The sequence below is a fragment of the Onychostoma macrolepis genome, chromosome 05 (genome assembly GCF_012432095.1).
Source record: "Onychostoma macrolepis isolate SWU-2019 chromosome 05, ASM1243209v1, whole genome shotgun sequence".
Taxonomy (NCBI): domain Eukaryota; kingdom Metazoa; phylum Chordata; class Actinopteri; order Cypriniformes; family Cyprinidae; genus Onychostoma; species Onychostoma macrolepis.
This window is the reverse complement of record NC_081159.1, coordinates 24,149,182-24,169,746: the sequence shown is the minus strand read 5'-3', so window position 1 is coordinate 24,169,746 and position 20,565 is coordinate 24,149,182. Positions and strand designations below refer to the sequence as shown.

The 20,565-nt window shown below is 37.8% G+C and overlaps 2 protein-coding genes and 1 long non-coding RNA gene across 7 annotated transcripts; 2 read left to right on the top strand and 1 right to left on the bottom strand.

The window, feature by feature from the left end:
- The first annotated feature begins 44 nt into the window (after positions 1 to 44).
- Positions 45 to 3,632, top strand: LOC131540786 (uncharacterized). The gene is made up of 4 exons (XM_058776044.1): positions 45 to 586; positions 684 to 1,173; positions 1,767 to 1,839; positions 1,958 to 3,632. The coding sequence occupies exons 1-4, from the start codon at positions 45 to 47 to the stop codon at positions 3,001 to 3,003; spliced, it is 2,151 nt and encodes a 716-aa protein (XP_058632027.1). The 3' UTR covers positions 3,004 to 3,632.
- Positions 3,633 to 5,375: 1,743 nt separating this feature from the next.
- On the top strand, positions 5,376 to 13,334 carry LOC131541414 (globoside alpha-1,3-N-acetylgalactosaminyltransferase 1-like). Of its 5 annotated transcripts, none has more exons than XM_058777139.1 (7): positions 5,376 to 5,571; positions 11,413 to 11,442; positions 11,552 to 11,587; positions 11,791 to 11,835; positions 12,055 to 12,087; positions 12,179 to 12,313; positions 12,442 to 13,334. In XM_058777139.1, the coding sequence occupies exons 1-7, from the start codon at positions 5,513 to 5,515 to the stop codon at positions 13,130 to 13,132; spliced, it is 1,029 nt and encodes a 342-aa protein (XP_058633122.1). In that variant the 5' UTR covers positions 5,376 to 5,512; the 3' UTR covers positions 13,133 to 13,334. The 5 variants fall into 5 exon arrangements, with proteins under 5 accessions (XP_058633122.1, XP_058633125.1, XP_058633123.1 ...); XM_058777138.1 differs by lacking the exon at positions 5,376 to 5,571 and adding an exon at positions 7,308 to 8,594; XM_058777140.1 differs by lacking the exons at positions 5,376 to 5,571; positions 12,179 to 12,313 and adding an exon at positions 7,304 to 8,594.
- On the bottom strand, positions 12,779 to 16,148 carry LOC131541418 (uncharacterized). Its single transcript, XR_009271499.1, has 5 exons — positions 15,807 to 16,148; positions 14,543 to 14,613; positions 13,404 to 13,465; positions 13,029 to 13,191; positions 12,779 to 12,915 (listed from the first exon to the last, which is right to left on the bottom strand). It is a non-coding gene; the product is annotated as an uncharacterized LOC131541418 (long non-coding RNA).
- Between the last annotated feature and the right edge of the window lie 4,417 nt (positions 16,149 to 20,565).

Here is a 20,565-nt window from a genome sequence, read left to right as displayed (position 1 = left end):
TATATTATATTTATAAAATAAACAAAATATAGTATAGCAAAGACATGTATCCTATGTATTTTAAATATTCTTTTCTTTGTGTGTTGAACAGAGATTGTTGTGCTGCCTTCAGGATCCCAAACCCTGAGGCCCAGGAGCACCTCCTCTGGGATTCTTGGAAGACCACTGAGGCTATAGTGGCTGCAGCAACCTCTGGGCATCTCATCAACACCTGTGCCTCCCGCAAAGAATATAACAGCGACATCAACATCAAGCTGGACTTGTTCCACTGCATGCGGCGGTTCTCCAGAGAGTGTGTGTCAGAGCACCATCCACTGCACAGTGCTTTCTGCAAGTTTCTGTCAGCAGCTTTTAGTGTTGTGGACCAGACGGACCTACAGAGACTGAAGCAGGCTTATGTTTTCTGTGGGATAGTGCCTGCAAATCCAACAAAGCAGCACACCAGGGAGCACTGCCGCACCAGGGTCCCACACCCCAAAGAGCTGCTGGAGAGAGTGGAGAGCGTTCTCCAAAGATTCTTTTTAGAATGCGATCCTGATGGTGTGCCACTGTTCAAACCATCGATGTTGAAGGTGTGGAGGATTCAGCGAGTCCACATCCTCAGAGCCTGCCTGAGTGACCCAGAGGTTACAGAGGGGATCCTCTATAGGCATGGTGGAACGGTCCAGCTGAACCATGTGAAGGGGAGGCAGCAGCTGTACCGTGTGGATCCCTGTGAGAGGCACCTCTCAGCAGGAGGGGTTCCATTTCCATCAGGCGAGATGGGTCACAGGCACTCAGGTATCCACAGAACTTTTCCAGGCGCAGGGCATGATTGGAGTGGCCCGCTGGAATTTCCAGCGCCTTGTGGACCTGAAGCAGCCTGGAGTGAAGCTGCCTGCAGTTTTTGATCCTGTGCTGATCATGGAACTGAACAAGCTCTCAGACGTAGTGACAGGCCAGGCCAAGTACCCTGCCTTACTTGTCTCGCAGACAGACACCAGTGAAAGGTTTGGACTGCAGTATGTGGAGCCTGGTTGTCGTCCTGTCCCCCTGAACTGGGACAAGCACAAGTCCCAGAAGCTACCTATTGCTGGGGAGGGAGAGCATCAGTCCTCAGAGCTGTCTGCTCTCAGTGAGAGATTCCCACCTGATGACCCACCTGAGGAGGTGAGGGAGGAACACTTTGCTCAGGTAAACTTGACTGTTGTACTTAGAAATATCCTCACTCACTAAAACACAAAATGTACACTACCAGTCAAAAGTTTCTGGATGGTAATATTTTTAAAATGTTTTTAAAAGAAGTCTTTTCTGCTCACCAAGGCTTCACTTATTTGATCCAAAATACAGCAAAAACAGTAATATTGTCAAATATTTTTACAATTTAAAATAACTGTTTTCTATTTGAAAACATTTTAAAATGCATTAATGCAATTAATTTCTTTGTTGGCAAAGCTTAATTTTCAGCATGATTACTCCAGTCTTCAGTGTCACATGATCCTTCAGAAATCATTATAATATGCTGATTTGCTGCTCAAGAATCATTTATTATTATTATCAATGTTGAAAAAGTTGTGTACAATTTTTGTTTCAGAAATAAATTGCATTTTAAATATTTCACAATATTACTGTTTTTGCTGTATTTTGGATCAAATAAATGAAGCCTTGGTGAGCAGAAGAGAATTCTTTTAAAAGCATTAAAAAATATTACCCTCCAAAAACTTTTGACCGGTAGTGTAATTATGTAATCACTGATTTTAACACAAATGAATTACTCTATGCTCCAGGATGACATCTTTGGTGTGGCTTCTCTTGGCTCCCAAACAATGATCCAGCCTGCACAGCCCACCAAAGTAAAAGGTAATTCAGTTCACATCTTCATCCCTTAATTATTCCTTATTTATATGAATACTACAGATATTTCAGAGATAAAAGTGAAAATGATTTATTATTTTCTGTCCTTTTTCCTCTCCTTTAGATGAGATGACACCACCACTGCCCTTTGCTCCCTCTCCACGAGCTGCTCGCACAGGTCCCATCAAGGCAGGCGGTCTACTTTTTGTCCTGGACCATTTTCGGTGGACACAGCCCATGAGGGATTCCATTGATGGCCTTCTGGCAAAGTACCATGGGCAGAAAGACCTTCTCACCCAGGTGGATGCGGAGTATGCTGCCCTTGTGCAGGCTGCCTCCAGGGATCCCAATAGCCTCTTACACCCCACCACGAAACAGCATATCTCACGTTATGTGAAACACCTGGCCAAGATGACAAACACAAGTTCATCCCTGAACACCAGTTCAGAGAAACTCCTGGAGACCCAGCAGCTGTGGCATCACCTCACAGAAGGTAGTGAAACCGTAAGTGTACCAGTGGTAACCCTCCCACCTGCCCCAGTGAACCCACCCAGTAATAAGCCCCAGGAGTTCCCGCTAACTAAGGGTGAGATTGAACAAATGGTGAAAGAGATTGTGGATAAGCAGCAGCAGCAGCAGCCTGTTAAAAAGAGGACACGGAACTGTCTTGCTTGCGGCCAGCCAAAGTCACGTTACCTTGGTGATGGCTCCTCCATTCATTTTTTTTATCAGTCTGAGAATGTGAAGTACTTTTACTGCTCTACAAAGGCATACCAGATGTATGCAGCGGAAGGCCTCTCCAATCCTCGAATGCCGTTTGCTGACTTTGCTGAAACACCTTTTTTTAAACGAGAGCTACAGGCCGCAAAGCAGCGTTCTGCAGAGGCAAGACAGGTAATGGAGGAGCGGAGAAAGAGAAAGACCATGGAGCAGCATCCCACTGGTCGCCTCTGTAGGTTCTGCCACAAGCCACTCAAACAAGGCCCAGAGAGTCCACACATACATACTGGGTTCCCTGGTGTGGCAGGGAAATATGTCTATTGTCCTGCCAGAGTGTTTTCCCTATATCGGACAGAGGGGATGACTCACGAGATGACCTGGGGAGAGTTCTGTCAGTCTTCCTTTTATGAGGCTGAAAGGAAGAGATGGGCAGCAGAAAAGGGAAAGTGACTGCCCTCATGTTTCCTGGTTTTGAATGTATGTATTGTAATTATTGTATCATAAAAATATAACTCTGTATCTTGTTTGTTATGCATGTCTGTTACATGCTGAAACCACTGTGGTATGTTCTTGCCTTATTTGTCTTTCTGTTTTTTTTTACTTTGGAATGCTATGTTGACTCCATGCAGGATTGTAAAATGTAAAAAAGTCTGCTTAACTTTTACTGTGTTATATATGCATCATTTTTATATTTATCAGTGGAATTTTTTTTTTACCATTCTTTCAAAACATTTTCAAAACTCTGATTATTTAGATGATGGAAAGCATATATTATTTATTAAGCATGTTGTTCTATTGTTCTTACATTTTATTAGTTTATTACTTTTGGCACAATCATATTCATAACTGTACTATATACATGCACATGGACACTATCATCTGTTTAACTGAAAAAAGTACTGTGTAGCCTCTTTCTAAAAAAGCATGTTCTTTCTTTCTTGCTTTTTTCCTGTTCTCTTTTAATTATATATTTAATTATACATTTTATTTTGATTTGTAAATATTAATAACCCTTACTATTAAACATACATAATTGTACATAATTATTTAATTTAAAATTCTTGTTTTTTTCTGTGTTCTCCACAACTTTAGATTTTATTACTATTATTAATATTAATATTGTTTTTGTTGTTGTTTAATCTATAAATGTAAATTGTTTTTTATTTACATTTGTTCAGTAAAATATCAAGTATTGGTCTTGTTTGCATTGCATTTTAGTGTGTTTTTTTTAAATTAATTTTATTTACTTGCATTATTTTATTTTGATTTGTAAACACTAAATATTAATAACCCTTACTATTAAACATACATAATTGTACATAATTATTTAAATTATTTAAAATTCTTGTTTTTTTTCTGTGTTCTTCACAGCTTTAGATTTTATTATTATTGTTGTTGTTTAATCTATAATTATTTAATGTATATTTATTCAATTATTATATGTTTTGGTTAGTACTGTACTGTAGCAATTACCTTTTTTCAGTTTTATATAACATGTATATTATTGTACTATAAATAAAACGAGAGACTTTATTTTTTATTGTTTATTGGTTGTATTTCATGTATATGGGTTTTCTGTACATAGTTATACAAATATAAAGCAAACGTCTCTTTAAAAATAAATGTCTAAAACATGATCAAAATGTTCTTTTCAATTAATCACATTCACATTTTCTATATTAGCGATATCTATAACGTTACCCGATTATAATGTAAATGTTTATTAAGATCGTTGCACATTTTGTACATCCTAAACAAGAACAATTATTACAAGATTTATTTTATCTATGTGCACAAAGTTCCTTTATTATATGTTAATTGTACTTGAAGTGTATCTAGATGAAAAACGAATACAAACTAATATTATGTCATTTGTGGCCGAGGCGGGATTCGAACATCAAATTGTGTGTATTTTACTCGTCCCGCCTACCTGGAATTTCCTTCGTTCCTATTGGCTAGTCAGCGCTCTACACCTATCTGCGGCTGGCCGCAGTTGGTAAAGCGTGTGTTACGCTTCTTTAGACACGATCGACTGGGGTTCGAATCTGCCTTTTGGCGAACTTTTTTTCTCCCTTTTTAAATTTCAAATCACATCAGAAAAGCATTTATTTTTCAATAAAAATTAAGTAAATAATCAAAAAGTTGAACATAAAGTATCGGGTAGGTGTAGGGAGGGCTTTTGTTCCAATAATTTGAAATAAAACTTAAAAATTACACTCAATAAGTTATTGCATACTATTTTATAATGTATTACAATGCAGAGGTGCAGATAAGTGCCACTATTTGCAATAAGTAATGTTTTTCTCTAATAATGTTTTTCGCCACAATTAATCATACCCTTTTATTCAATATTTGCAATAAGTAATTAGCAGAATCATGCTATTTTAACAGAGAATAAATAGAATCTAAAGCTATTTGCACTGTGTAAATATCATATCACTAAAGAATACTGCTATACTGCTATTTTCACTTAGTGTAAATAACCTCTATCGCAACCATATTTGATATTTGAGCTGAGGTTGATTTTACTGTCAGAAGCCAGGTTCATTTCTGAGTCAGTTCACACATTTTTATTTATTGCTTTTATTTTGTCTGAATTCCAGATCTCAAATGAGTATTTATGAGTTTCACATTTTACATGCTCAAATACACCACAGTAAACAGGAGTTCTAATAATTCTGTCCTTGCGAGTCCTTTGAAAGGTTTCAGGCTTATTATAATGTTCTCATCAATCTGGCTTTGTAAGTATTATTATTATTAGTAGTAGTATTTTGAGTTTAGTTTGCTGTGCTCACCCAATACAGAGCTCCACCCTAATTTGTCCATTTGACTGAAATGTCACTCTCACCGTGACAACACACTCCTCCTTCCTTGAACTAAAACTCTTTTGCTTTATTCCTCTCGCTTACGCTTCAGTCTTTAACTTCACATCAATGTAGACACAAGTATTCCAGGAATAATGGTGTTCCGTCAGAGTTTTCTCATCATTCTTGCGTTCTTTGGGATGATATTGTGTGGGTATGTAATTACTCTTCAGCAATATTAGATAGCTTGCCTTGGTGTTTGGTTTGTGAATTGATGCAACAATATTATATATAGTGTTTTTTGTTTGTTTGTTTTGTTGTTGCACCTTAAAGCTGTGTGCGTTTGTGTGTCTTTAAATCTTTTATTCTTCAATGTAAGCAAACTAGAATAGGTGAGGTAACTTTCAGTTAGCACTTCCTGACTATGATTTTTTTTTTAAATAAGCTTTACATTCTAATCACTGAAAACAATTTGTTTTGCTGCTTGATTTTGAAAATTGGTGTGTCTTACCAGATTATTTTAATGTATTATCTTAATTATGAACACTCTGGTTTGTAGTTACAGTTTTACCGTTTACTGCATGTTGTAATTCTTCTGGTTATTTCCCTATCCACCTTTTTCTTCAACGCGGAAGTAAGCCTATGGGTGAGACTTCCGGTTCATTAGCAGCTATAGGTAAATAACGAGGAGAATAACAACGTGCAGTAAACGGTAAAAATGTTTGCACTACAAACCAGTGTGTTCATAATTAAGAAAATGCATTAAAATAATACTATAAGACACACTAATTTTCAATATCAAGCATCAAAACGAACTGTTTTGTACAGCTAAAAATAGCTGGACTCCGATGAGACCAGAAGCTAGACCCATAGAATTTACAAATGGCCGCGCCCATTTTTACCTCAAGAAAAAGGTGGATAGCGGCTAATGAACCGGAACTCTCACCCATAGGCTTACTTCTGTGTTGAAGAAAAAGGTGGATAGCAACCGGGGGTGCGTCCGAAATCGCATACTTCCCTACTATATAGTATGCAAAAAACAGTATGTGAGGCGTGTAGTATGTCCGAATTAGTATTCGAAAAATAGTAGGCGAGAAGTACCCGGATGACCTACTACTTCCTTCCGAATTCTGTAGTAGGCATACGATGGACACTTTACTATCCCATGAGGCCGCGGGAGAGGCCGCGTCATATTCGAAAAATGGCGGAAAGCCGCGACGCGGCTGTCTTCAAGTGTAAAGTACCTCAGGGAAAAACATTGTTGTTCATTGTGGTTAACTTGTACTTGTTTAACATCATCCAAGTAAACGGCTGACTTGTTGAGGGTTTAACAAACAGATTAAACGATTGTGTGAATTGTGTGTAAAAAGATCTCTAAACATTACCGATCAGATGGAGTTATGTTAACCTCATTGTAGTACATCAGCTTGTTAACGCTGCTTTCTTTAAATAGGCGGTTCGTTAAGCGTTAAGAATTTAAATCATTAACGATGTTGGTCGCCGTGATTTTGCCAAGTAAGACATGTTCCTGGATCAACATCTTTTGTTGATCCTGGATCAACATTATTGTCCAAAAATATAGACTTAACCCAATCTCTACCCCTAAACCTAACCCTACCCATAATTTATTCCTAAAATCAGTGAGAAATGATAGCTGATTAACAAGGGTGTCGAAGCACCTAACCCTGATCATAAGCCTAAAACTTACATTTCCTGAAAAGTTATCCCTCAAATCTGATTGGTTGATTGGAATGACGTTCCAGGATCAACAAAGATGTTGATCCAGGAACATGTTGTACTTGGTGAAATCACGCTCACCAACGATGTTAGCGCAGTGAAGTGGGCTCTTTAAATTTTCGCGCTGTTGTGAAGACGCATGACACGTGACAACATCAACATGGCGGATGTAGTAAGTCCGAATTCCATTCATACTACCCTCATTCATACTATATAGAACGTACTTTTTTAACGGTCGAGTAGTATGTTCGAATTCAAATGTAGTACCTACACAAGTAGTATGCGATTTCGGACGCAGCCCGGGACTTCTAATGGCGGCTGCAATGACACAGTGACTTTACCGATTAGTGACTGGTTCTTTTATTCAGAAGGCGGGGCTTCCTTCAATAGAGTGGCCATGCTGATGTGATGCCCTATTAAATTGTTATCACATTTGTGGTAGTTTTTGTAATTTTATAAAGAAATGTTTGTTCTTAATTTTGTTCAGGGGTAATTAACCTGTGTCTACCATTCATTTGCACTAATATATTTTATATAGCGGGCAGGAGTAATTGTGGAGTTCGTCAGCAGGGAGCAGTGTGGCGCGTATTGTGCTTTCGGGGCGTTACGTCAGTTTGTCCCGTTTTGCGGTCTTTCTCTTTCTGCTGAGCGAGATGAGAAACGGACGCAGACTTTGCCTCTTCTCACTTATTTCTCCTGTTTCAGGTAGTGGTGGGCAAAGCAAGGCTTCGTGAAACACTGAAGCAGTCGAAGCAAATGTGTCGAGGCTTCGAAACATTTCGGTGACACCTAGTGGTCATTTTCAAGTATTGCTCTGAAACAGCGTCGACACAGAAACAGTTTTGCGACTTGACGAGTTATAACCTATGTTGTGACAGTCAATCCACTGAGTGATTTGGGGGAGTGGTTAGTGTGCTCGACTGGAATGCTGTCACCTTGGGTTCGAATCCTGGGTGACGCGGTCATCTTGACACAATTATAAAAAACATTTAAAATGTGTGTTTTTATTGTTCTGTTCTTGTAATGTGTTGAAACATCAGTCTGACGTCTGAATGAACTCTTTGTGAATAAGTAAGTGTTATTTTGGTAATGAAAAATATACAATAAAGTACATCAAGCCACTTTTTTTTACATATAAAGATTTTTTTAAATATTAATTGTTCTGCTGTTGATGGACTTAGCCTACTTCTTTTTTTACATATAATTTCTCCAACCCAAGAAGTGAAGATGCGTTAACTCCACTTTTCTACTTTGTGGGAGTTAGGTTGAGACAGATGTGCGATTGTGTGATTTGTTACCGACCCTGTCAATCAAACGCAGATTCGGCAGGTATGCCAAGTCTCGAAACACTTGTGACACGCCCTGATGCTTCGATAGCCTTAGTCACGTGACATGGGTGTTTCGAATCATGCTTCGGAGCCGTGTATCGAAACATCTGCGCTTCGGGATATCGACACCGTGTCGAAACGTCAGTTTCGTGGCAGCCATCCCTAGTTTCAGGTTGGTAGACTAGTAAATTAAGTTAAATAACTGAAATATAGTATGTTTATATGTCGCTGAATGTTTCAAGGTTCGTGTGAGAAGGCTGTTTTATGAAAATGTGGATATATGTATATATAACAACAGTTGTATGTTCGTGCCCGGTGACGTCATCTATTACTACCAAGGTCACGTGGAACAGAGTTTTATTTCTAGTTTTTTGAACATTTTTGTAAAGTTAAATAGTTTCGAAATGTATGATATTGTGTAATATGTGAAAAGCTAGTGTTAAAACCAAACGTTTTATATTCTAAAAGTGGTATAAAAACATGTTAGAAGTCTGTCAGCTCATGCATTGTGTAAGAGTAGAAAATGATGCTAGTTGAAAACGGAAAATGCATTTACGAACTATATGCAAGCGAAAACAAACTATGTTTTATATTAAGTTGAAAAAGAGACAACTTACAAGATAACAGTGGTTATTGTCATTGTGATTTATTTGATCATACACAGTTTATATCTCAGTAATTGCTGAAAGATAAAAAAGGACAAATTGTATTTTATTTTTGAAACTGTCTATTTCATGAGAAAACATTGTGTGTTTATAACCAAGTAGGATTTTAATTGTGATTGTGTAATAAATCCTCTTGGCTCTCTTTCTGCTGAGCGAGATGAGAAACGGACGCAGACTTTGCCTCTTCTCACTTATTTCTCCTGTTTCAGAGCGAGAGCATATAAGCCGTTTACACGGTACCAGCCGGTACTTGTAACACTGAGCATTGCATTTTTCTCCATTCAAAACTATACGAGAGACATGTCTTGTGTATTCTAGAGACTAGTCTTTGAAACAACCAATAGCTCCAGCCTAAAGCCCATTCATTTCAGTGCTTTTCAAGGACACTCGCTGGTAAATTGAAGAAATGACTGCATTTTTTGACATTTTAACACATTTGTTGACTTCTCAGGAATCTAACAAAGTAGTGCAGTATTTTTTGAAGCGCGTTATAGTTAATGTATATTGCTAGATAATAGATAGGTAGACTATAATCGCAGTTAGATAACATGAGCAACACCTCAATAGATTATTATTATTATAGCATAGTTGTCATGTTTTTAACCGTTTTCAGTCTTTCTCTCCCTGTAGAAGGTCAAATGAATTCCTGTGGATACTGCATAGTCAAGGAATAACTTACCTAGCATCTCACTGGATGTATTACATAAAGTTTTTTGCTGAATGCTAACCACTGTTCTATGGCATCGCTGTGAAGGACCATTTTTAAGCACCTTTTTTTTTTTTTTTTTTTTTTAAGAGTGTAGCCTAGAAAGCGGACAAATATAGAGCTTCCATATAATCACTAAAAACCTGTCACTCACTTCACTGGCATTTAGAGGTGAGTGAATTTGGACCAACTTGAACGGAATGGCCAAGAAATTAACAGACATGTCTGTATTTGACTATACTGCTCAATGCTACAAAAACATGTTGCAAATAGAAACTTTTGACGCCTTCCGCGAGTCTCGCGCTGAATGTGTGAGAGTTGGCAGCCTGCAGGCACTTTGCCCGACCTCATCAACTTACATTTACACTTAGTCATTTAGCATACGCTTTTATCCAAAGCGACTATGAGGACAATAGAAGCACCTATTATAACTTGCACCTATTATAATACTCTAATGAGAGTTTGTTGACACGTATGTGCAAAGTTATTTATTGTAGACAGAACGTTCAAAAGAGACTGTCAAAATAAAGAGTTACCATATATATATATAGCGTCCAAAATAAACAAGGGGTCTGGTGTCCTCGTCGTGCTGCGGGGCTTGTGAAGGAGGGCAGTGTTCTGGAAGGGAGGGTCCAGGTAAGGGGCGGAGTCCGGCGGCCGCACGCGCTCCCACTCTGGTCCGGGCCCGGGGCGCGAGGGCCGGCGGCTTCATCCTAGCGGCGGCTCTTCCTCTTTGTCCACGGCCTTTGGCAGGACTTGTACGGCACGGCATCCTGGCCCGACGGCCGTAATACGGGTGCAGCTTTCGTCCGGACCGCGGGTTCGGCAGCTCACGTCTCCGGTGGCGCGGAAGTCCCACTACGCTCCCTTCCTGGAGCGACGAGGACACCAGCGTGCATGCACGGGGGAAGAGACCGGTCTCTCGAGGAGAGGCGCGCTTGGCATTTAAACAGCGGCGGTGATGTGGCTCCATTCGATTCAGCTGTGCCTCATCACACGCCGCCAGCCACCGCTGTTTCCACGCCCCTCCTCTCTCGCACACCCACTCCCGTCGGGAGCCTGGTGAAGGGCGGTGAATAAGGGACGGGGTGGGGATGACAATAAGGGGGAGGGCAACCGACTCGTCACAATATATAGATATAGATATAGATATATACATATAGATATATAGATAGATAGACAGATAGATAGATGCTTCGGTTCTGGTGTCCACTGTGGACAGGAAAAAGTTAGTCAATCACAGCAATGAGCGTTTTGAAATTGAGTGTGCTTCACAGTGTGAAAATTAGATGGAAATGATCATTTTTACATATATTGGCTTATATACAGTACATACATATGCATATACATATACACATCCTTTTTTAGGTGAAAAATGCTTTATAAACTAACCTTGAGAAACATAATATGAAAAAATGTGTACATTTTAATTTAATTAAGATGTGTAATCACACAATTCATTATGCTGCATTTTTGGTGTACATGACAAATATGATATATACATGACAAATATGATAAATATAAAACATTTAATAAAACTTAAATGTGATCTCTGAGAAAACCAAACAGTCACATCTTTACAAAGATTGCTCCTCATGAAGTTATATCTTTCTTTACAGGCTCATTTACCTCAACACCAACCAGAGCAGGTGAGTTTAGTGCAGTTAGACAAACACGTTTCAGATGTTGTGTATGTGTTATTCTCTTGATTTGGGAAGTTTGCATTGCTGACATTTATTTATTTTTTACTGTTTTAAGTTGTAAACCGCAGATAATAGAAAAAGTCATCACCAAGTAAGTAATGATGTAATGCATATACATAAACACCTCACTTTACACACGCACACACAAAAAAATGCTCAGATAACAAGGTAAAATTTTGCATTATTTCTGAGAGTGTATACATATACATGCTTATACACATCAACTTAAAACACACACACTCACACCATATGATTAAATTCAGATGAGTAAGAGTTTGACTTTGTTATTATCAGGTCAAAGTGGAAGCTTAAGAACTTTGGACTGCGCTCATCGCAGGGGTGTGTAAATTCATCTTCATCTTCTTAAAAGAGACTTTTTAAAGTTGATCCTTCGTTAATGACATAAGACAAAAACATTTTTAGTTCATGGTTATTTTTATTGTTCTGATCAGATGACTAGTGAGAGATGGAAATAGATAAACTGAGATACCCATGTTTTAACTTTGTAGATAAAATGTCTGTTGTTCTTTCTGCTTATTAATTTTTGCATTATTACAGGCTTTTGTACAACCAGCCCAGTGCGCTGGTAAGGTGAGTATTATGTTTTTAGCATCAACCTGTTATAGCCCATTTGCACTCATGAATAGAAAGATTACAGCGCTGTTAGTGTGTTTTAATGAAGTCGGACAGATGTTGCTTCTGTAACGTCATGGTTAGCCCCAATCATTTGGGAGGGAACCTTCGACACCACTCTGATCGACTTAATCTACCAACAACAGAATCTCACCATAGCGACCACAGTCTTCACTTTGGGAAAGTGAGCTCCTCTCATCTTGTATCAGTATCTCTCATTTGTGTTTCTTTGTTTCTGGAAACAGTAATGATTAATTGATAAATTAATTAATTATAACATATCTCCCTGTATTTCTTTTCTCTGTTTGTTAGATACACACGTTTTCTCAAAGATTTTCTGGAGTCAGCAGAGCAGCATTACTTTGTTGGATTTCGAGTGCATTACTACTTGTTTACGGATCTACCAGAAGAAGTTCCTGAAGTTAAGATGGGTGAAAACCATAGTTTGACAGTTCGAAAGGTTCCAAGTATGAACAGATGGCAGGATATCAGTATGGGCAGGATGGAAATACTAGAGAAACTAATAGAGAATGAACTGGTCAGTGAGGCTGACTATATTTTCTGCCTTGATGTAGATACAAAGTTCTATGGCCGTTGGGGTGCGGAGACTTTGGGTCGTCTGGTAGGTGTGATACATCCTTGGTACTTTGATGCTCCAAGGGATCAGTTCACATATGAGCGTAGACCAGAATCTCAAGCATATGTTCCAGCTGGAGAGGGTGATTATTATTTTACTGGCGCTGCATTTGGCGGCTCACTGGAGGATGTACATCATCTCACCAAAACCTGCCGGAAGCAGATGAACATCGATGTTGCAAACTCCATTGAGGCGATATGGCATGAGGAGTCTCACTTGAACAAGTATTTCCTTTATAACAAACCCAGTAAACTGCTTTCACCTGAATATCTGTGGCGGGACATCAATGCCGGGGTGGCCCAAATAAAAGTAGTTCGCTTCTCTCATGTAGCTAAAAACAATACAGAAGTTCGTCCAAACGCATAGCACCTGTTGCCAGTATTGAGCTACACTGTGTGTTCTCTCAGGCCTTCCACGCTGTGAATCTGTAAACGGGTAATATTGACAACAGGGAAGTCAGCAGCTGCCACCAAAAATGGATAATCAGAGACATTTACAGATGTTTATGAGCACAAAGTGGCATCAGGAACTAAATCTGTCAATCTTGAATAAACACTCACAATATGAACTATAAATACTCTTGAGTTTATTATGCATCTAAATGTGTATTGAAAGCACTGACAACACTTTGTTTTACCTCTTCTTTAAAGAGAGTCAAGGAAGGAAGTTTAGGGAGGAAGTCAGGTCTGAAGACAGGGTCTGAAGTTAAAACCAATGGTGAAATTTAATTGGTATATTCTAGCTACTACATAAATATGATTTTACTTTTTAGCATGATCTCATTAATATTAATAGTAATTTGCACAAGTTTGCACCTGCCTTTTTGTATGTTTGGGTATACACTGAAACAATGTATGACATGTGACACCATAAAAATATGTAGGCACAGCTTTTATAACATCAGAATCTTTACAAATATTATATATATTATTTCTATCAATATATTTTTTTTATAAATGGTTCAATAAATAGTTTGTATAAATGTATTTATGAATATACACTTTAACAAACATTATTGGCTATTGTAGGTTAGATACCAACAACACTAAACAGCTTTTCAACAATATAAAAAAATAAAATAATGGTTAGATAAATTGGACATTTTCGGTCAATGATTAGATACAAAAAAAAAAATAAGTCCATATATTGATTAAACCATTTCAACTGTCCTTGAACCTATAAAATGATACATAGGGATTTGTACATCTCTAAAGCTATGGTAATAATTCATTCAAATCTACAGTCTATGCAAATGTACAAAAGGGTGTTCTTAAACCACATTGTGTATAATACTAATGGGGTCAAATTGCAAGTTGATGGGTTTAAGATATTACTGTCAAATACTGAATGTATACATACTGTTTTTTTAGTTGCTTTTTTCCCCCCCATTTGCAGTTGTTTTTTTTATATTTCAACTATTAAACAAACTAAACGAAAAACATTTGGGAAGAACAGTGAGCATTAATTGTATGTTGTTGAATACGAAGACCTTTTCACTGATGCAAACACTCATACATTTTCTTTCCCCTCTTTGTACATTTCTAAAAGGAAAACGTTTTTTTTTGAAGAGGAAAACACTAGTCTTATAAGAAATCTTAGGACAAAGGCTCATAAATGTATTATCTAACAGCAGATGTCACAACATTTTTTCAATAAAATGGGCAATAACATTTAGATGGTCATTGTAGGCCTATTACATTAAGATTCAACACTTCCCAGTCCAAAAAGAGCAGGCACTACCACTGCAAAAACTTATCGTTATAAAATCAGACCCACCTTGAACTGATGTGTTCTGATTTGCATGGTTCTGCACATGTCATCTCCATGCTCAGATCGGTTCAAGTAGACTGAAGAATGAATAAAAAAATAAAAAAAATAAAAACCCCACACACACAAACCACTGCATCTTACAGTCCTTGACAAATACCAACGTTAGGAATACGTGGCTAAAACTGATTTTTAACGATGTGCTGTGATCAATGATCGTTATGTGACAAGATGGAAGGTAACAAAGGGTTAAAGAAATTACTAAACATTGAAACTATGCTACTAAAGCACACAATCATGACTACGCCACCTGGGAAATTAACACCTGGGAAAACCCACAGGTTCGCCCTCACACAAAATGACCCGGAGACGTGAATACCTTGTATAAAAGTAACAAATATTTATTAAACAATTTCTCAATTAAAATGAATCTTGTTCAATGAGAAAAAAGGGAAAACTATGCCCAGCAGATGCAACAAACTGCCATGAAAAGCATACCAAAAAAAAAAAAAAAACACAGGAGCAGGTGCTTCGCAATAGGAGGCGGCTAGATACCGGGCTTCAATAGGGCCCGTACTACTGAAAACCCACACGTGCACAAGACTACACTTACACACCCCAGGAAATTCACTGCAAATCCACACCACTTTGGTGAAGAGGGATATTTCTGCACGGGAACAGCCAGCCTTCTCCAAGCCCCAGCTCCCCCAAATACAACAAAAGGAAAAGGAAATTAAGCAGACAATTTAAAAACAAAAACACCCCAACACACAAATAACACCAGCAAACTTGTTGCCACAAAACAAAAATAAAAAGGAAAAGTAGATATTAAAATACCAAACCAAGTTCTTAACTGCGAAACAAACATGAATACTTAAATGCAAACAAACTAAATAAGAACCAAACATCCATTCAAACAAAAGTTAACGGATGCAGCCAATCAAGTAAATTGACTGTAAATAAGACTTAAATGCAAAACAAATTAAAGCAAAATAACTAATTGAATGCAAACCAAATAATTAACCAAAAGACTTGCATGCAAAGCATACATTAAAGCAAAACAAATCAATAAAGTCCAAACATAATAAGTGCAATAAAGAAAAACAAATTAACATTTTGTAAAAGCAAAACAGCAGCGTTGAAATTTCAAGCCATGCTGTAGTCCCTGCTATAAGCCATGCAGAGCCGGGAGCACAAAAGTAGGCACGCTCACAGGATGGTTTAAACACCGGATAATGGGAGCCACATCATCTATCCAGCAGCCCTTACTTACAGGCAGCGGCAAATCACTCAAGCAGACGGCACCCGCAATTCTCAAATGCAGAGAAACGCAACAGCAGAGGACCGGCGATTTCCCGGATACGGCTGCAACATGCGCCCGAAACAAATGCCAGCTTCACAAGGATTACCCTCGTGCAACGCAACGAAACGCCGAGAGTACGATCAGCTGAGTATGACGTAACGCTCTTCTATTTTGCCTCCCGCCTTTATATACACTCCCATAACTAGGATGCAATAACAAGCAATTACCTAGGGGGTGTGATCAACCAGACAGCGGCAAACACCCCGCACTAACTGCATTTCACCACAGTATATACAAGGATGCACGTACATCCACATCCGTTCTTTGTCGCAAATGCATTTGTTGCCGTTTTTGCATTAGGACAGTGACTAAACGGTGAACTTGACATTGTTCCTTGTGAGAGCACGAAATACACCTTTTATTCAAAGTATAATTAAATAACTCTCCACACACAAAATCGACTTAAAACGTGCCAAAATCGAATTAAATTGAAGAAAAAGAAAAAAAAAGAAAAATCCTGTTTAATTGTGACTTACATGGGATTGTTTTTTTTGTTTTTTTTTAGCAACAGAGATACAACTCACCTAGTCATACCTAGGCTGTATCACAGTTTACTGAGATCTCCAGTATTTTTAGAAGGATTAGATTTTCATTGATTTTGACATGTTTGTGGTTGAACATGAGCGGGTGGATTCGTCAAACAAGGTGATTCAAACAGATCAAGTTCTATGTTTTGTGTGAAATTTCAGAACCTGCTCCATACTCCAGAATTTCCTTTTAAAAACCGGTTACCCTTTTGTGCTGAAGGATACGGATCAGTCATTGGCTGTTGGGTTGTTGCGACTGTGTCTTAATATAAAGCCCCACCCTTACCAGGATTTGTTTGACTTTCAAATTCTCTTCCGCGGAATGATAGTACACGGTTTCATGCCCAATATTTTCACTCTCTTTTTCCAGTTCAGTCCACCAAGTGAGTACGACACAAGACCAAGCTGACATGAAAATAATGCGACTCCGTCAGATTTTTCATTTCTTCCTTCTTGGAATGTTTGTTGGCTTGTCTCTGAGTGGGTATGTATAAACTTTTGAAAAATATGTAACTGATTTGCTCACACGTTTGGAATTGAAATGTTAAATGAATTAGAATATCAGTTGTGAGTCTGTTTATGTCGGCCTATTGATATATACGCTGCCAGGTCACTTTATGTAATCAGCTAATCACTTGGCAGCAACTGTATTAGGCATGTAAACGGGGTTGGGAAGGTTACACATTTCATTAAAGTACTCAAGTAGGTTAATCTTAAAAAGTCAGGAGTGTCCAATCCTGCCAGGTTTGAACTTTAGCTTCAACCCCAATTAAACATGCCGGAACCAGCTAATCAAGGTTATTCTTGGCATACTACAAACTTCCAGGCAGTTGTGTTGAGGCAAGTGATCTAAGTACTGTAGAATCCTTAAAGCAGGGGTTCGTTTGCAGTCATGCTGATTTTCAGGAAAAAGCACTCTTCTTCCTTTTCTGACGTTGCCATTTGTTATAAACGCATACAAGAACTCATATGCACAAATGTCACTGGCTCTGTGTGGGAAAATGTTCTCACGTGCGAGAGCATGTCAATTCCATGAGAGTTAGCACCCCTGGTTTTCAAAGCTGGAGATCAACTTACCTCAAGATGTTTTTTTCTTATTACATGTTGAATCCTTTGAATGTTGATACATGTTATATATACAATTGTCTTTGTATTTCCATGGCAAAAATGTATGGAATGATTTTCCGGACTATTTTCAAAAGCAATTGCAAATTGTATTTTCTATTGCGTTTTCCACATGTGGGCGCATAAATTGTGACATAATCCAAATGCAATTGCAAATCTTGCATTACCGTTTGCATTTTGCTTTCATGAACGCACAGTGACTGCCACATTTCAAATGAAAAGGCAAAGTCCATTTGCAATTGTATTTCCCATGTCTTACAAGTTATGAGCCTGTCATATTTAAATAGCAATATTAATTACCACATTTGCTTGTTCACTTTCTCTGCGTCGCGCATGTAACCTGCCAAAACTCAAATGAAATCACAATTCCTTTTGCATTTGAATTTCCGATGTCTACACGGAAAGCTGTCAATCAATGTGAGGGGGCGGGACTATACTAGGGGGCGTGTTTGTATTGAGAAGTGACGTCAATCACAGACGACCGTGCGGAACGCTCTATTATAAGACAGGAATAAGATATAGGTGGCAAATAGGTAAAAAAGGTCTGTTTGTTTATGTGCCTCAATCGGAGTGATAACAGTAAAATATCTTGAGGCAGGTGATTCGCTCTCTATTACTACGGAAATTCTAAGCGGCCATGCATTTTTTTTTTCCCTTCTAGTTTTCTCATGATCTCGACATAACAAAAGTTGTTTTCTAGTTATCACGACTTATTTTTCTCACGAACTCAACATAACAAAACTTGTTCTCTAAGTTACTCAACTGCGCCAGCAGGTGGCAGTATAGAACTACTGATGGGGAGCTGATACTGTATCAACTAAATCTTACTGTAGGCGTTTGGGAAAGAGGACCTTCGTGATCGCTATAATTTATGCAGTTCATTACTGACATTTAATTAAACTTATAAATGTTAAATGCTTAAATAAATATGATAATTTAGCTTGACATTTTATATGTTTTTGTTACATTATTACTGCTGCACGACTCATCACAGTTTCTCATTTGTGACCCTGGACCACAAAACCAGTCATAAGGGTCAATTTCTTTTTTTTTTTAAATTGAAATTTATACATCATTGATGTATATATGGTTTGTTAGGATAGGACAATATTTGGCAGAGATACAAAGTTTTGATATATTTACAGTAGGAAATTTACAAAATATCTTCATGGAACATGATCTCTACTTAATCTCTACATTATCTCTACTACTACTACCTAATGATTATTGGCATAAAATAAAAATCAATAATTTTGACCCATACAATGTATTTTTGGCTATTGCAATAAATATACCCCAGCGACTTAAGACTGGTTTTGTGATCCAGGGTCACATTTACAACGACCTATTTGTAATGTGCATCTTTCTTATATTCAATCTTTATTGTTAATAAATATATTTTAATAAGAAATGTGATTTGCATATGGGTATAATTTAGTTCAGTGATGTTGTAGCCTAATCCTTTGTATTTTCTACATTTGTAGGAAACCATAAGTGTAGAATTGCACTGTCTGTTTACTCATTTGCGTCAATCGGAGTGAGAGCTGTTGAGACGGGTGTAAAGCGGTCTCGGCGCGACGCAGAGAAAGTGAAAAAGCAAATGTGGTAATTAATATTGCTATTTAAATATGACAGGCTCATAACTCGTAAGACATGGGAAATACAATTGCAAATGGACTTTGCCTTTTCATTTGAAATGTGGCAGTCACTGTGCGTTCGCAAAAGCGAAAATGCAAACGATAATGCAAGATTTGCAATTGCATTTGAAAATAGTCCGGAAAATCATTCCATAAAAATGCATCATGCGACGCGCATGGCTTTCTGATTCCCCCTGCATTATTGTTAGTCCTGACTAGCTTGTGAGCTCTGCAAGTTGCTAATTAAAAAGGCTGCCCATATTTGTTATTTATTTTTTATTTATTTATTTATTTTAAAGGGTCAGAGTTGGAGACTGACCAAATGCCTCATTGATTAAAAATTCCCAAACAGTGTACATTAACATTAATAAATGAAATAAATTACATTACCAAAACAATTACTTTGTATTTTAATCTTAAATACTTTTCGGATGTACTGTAACTGTATTTGTGATTACCACCCATTTAAAATGCAGTTACTCATATCTTATTTTAAATACATAATAAGGAGATTACATGAATTCCATTAATCTCTGTAGACATGGTCAACACAATCTGCTGAAGTTCAAACACAAACCAGAATGGGGAGAAAAAGACGATTTAAGTTACTTTGAATATGGCATGGTTGTTAGTCCCAGACAGGCTGCTCTGAGTATTTCAGAAACCGCTGGGTTTTTCATGCACAACCAACTCTAGGTTGTAAGAAAAAGTGATGAGGACGTTGAAGATCTCGATGAAGATGTTTATTGCAGCTTGGGTTCAACAGAGTCGGAATGAACCCTGAACATCCTAAGCTCAAACCTTTTATACAGTTACAGTTGCTCCTGTTATTACAGCTGTGGTCTGTATATTAATTAAGTTCTGACACTCCTTTGTCTGAGGTAGTTCTCGGTGTCCCACACCCGCTCCCATTCTACAATTTGTGACCATTTGCTCAGGATGTGATTATCCCAAATGGTCTACAAATAACATACAGTCATGGCCAAAAATATCGGCACCCTTGGTAAATATGATCAAAGAAGGCTGTGAAAATGAATCTGCATTGTTAATCCTTTTGTGAATTTTTTTTTAATAAAAGATCAAAACTCTAACCTTTCATTGGATAATAAGAATTTAAAATGGGGGGAAATATCATTATGAAATAAATGTTTTTCTCAAATACATGTTGGACACAATTATTGGCACCCCTAGAAATTCTTATGAGTAAAATATCTCTGACGTATATTCACATTCATATTCATAATTTTGAGCACTCCAGGGTAATTATGAACATGAAATTATCCAGCCATGGCTTCCTGTTTCACAGAAATATAAATAGGAGGGAAAACAAAGCCCAAATTCCCTTAATCATCCATCACAATGAGAAAAACCAAAGAATAT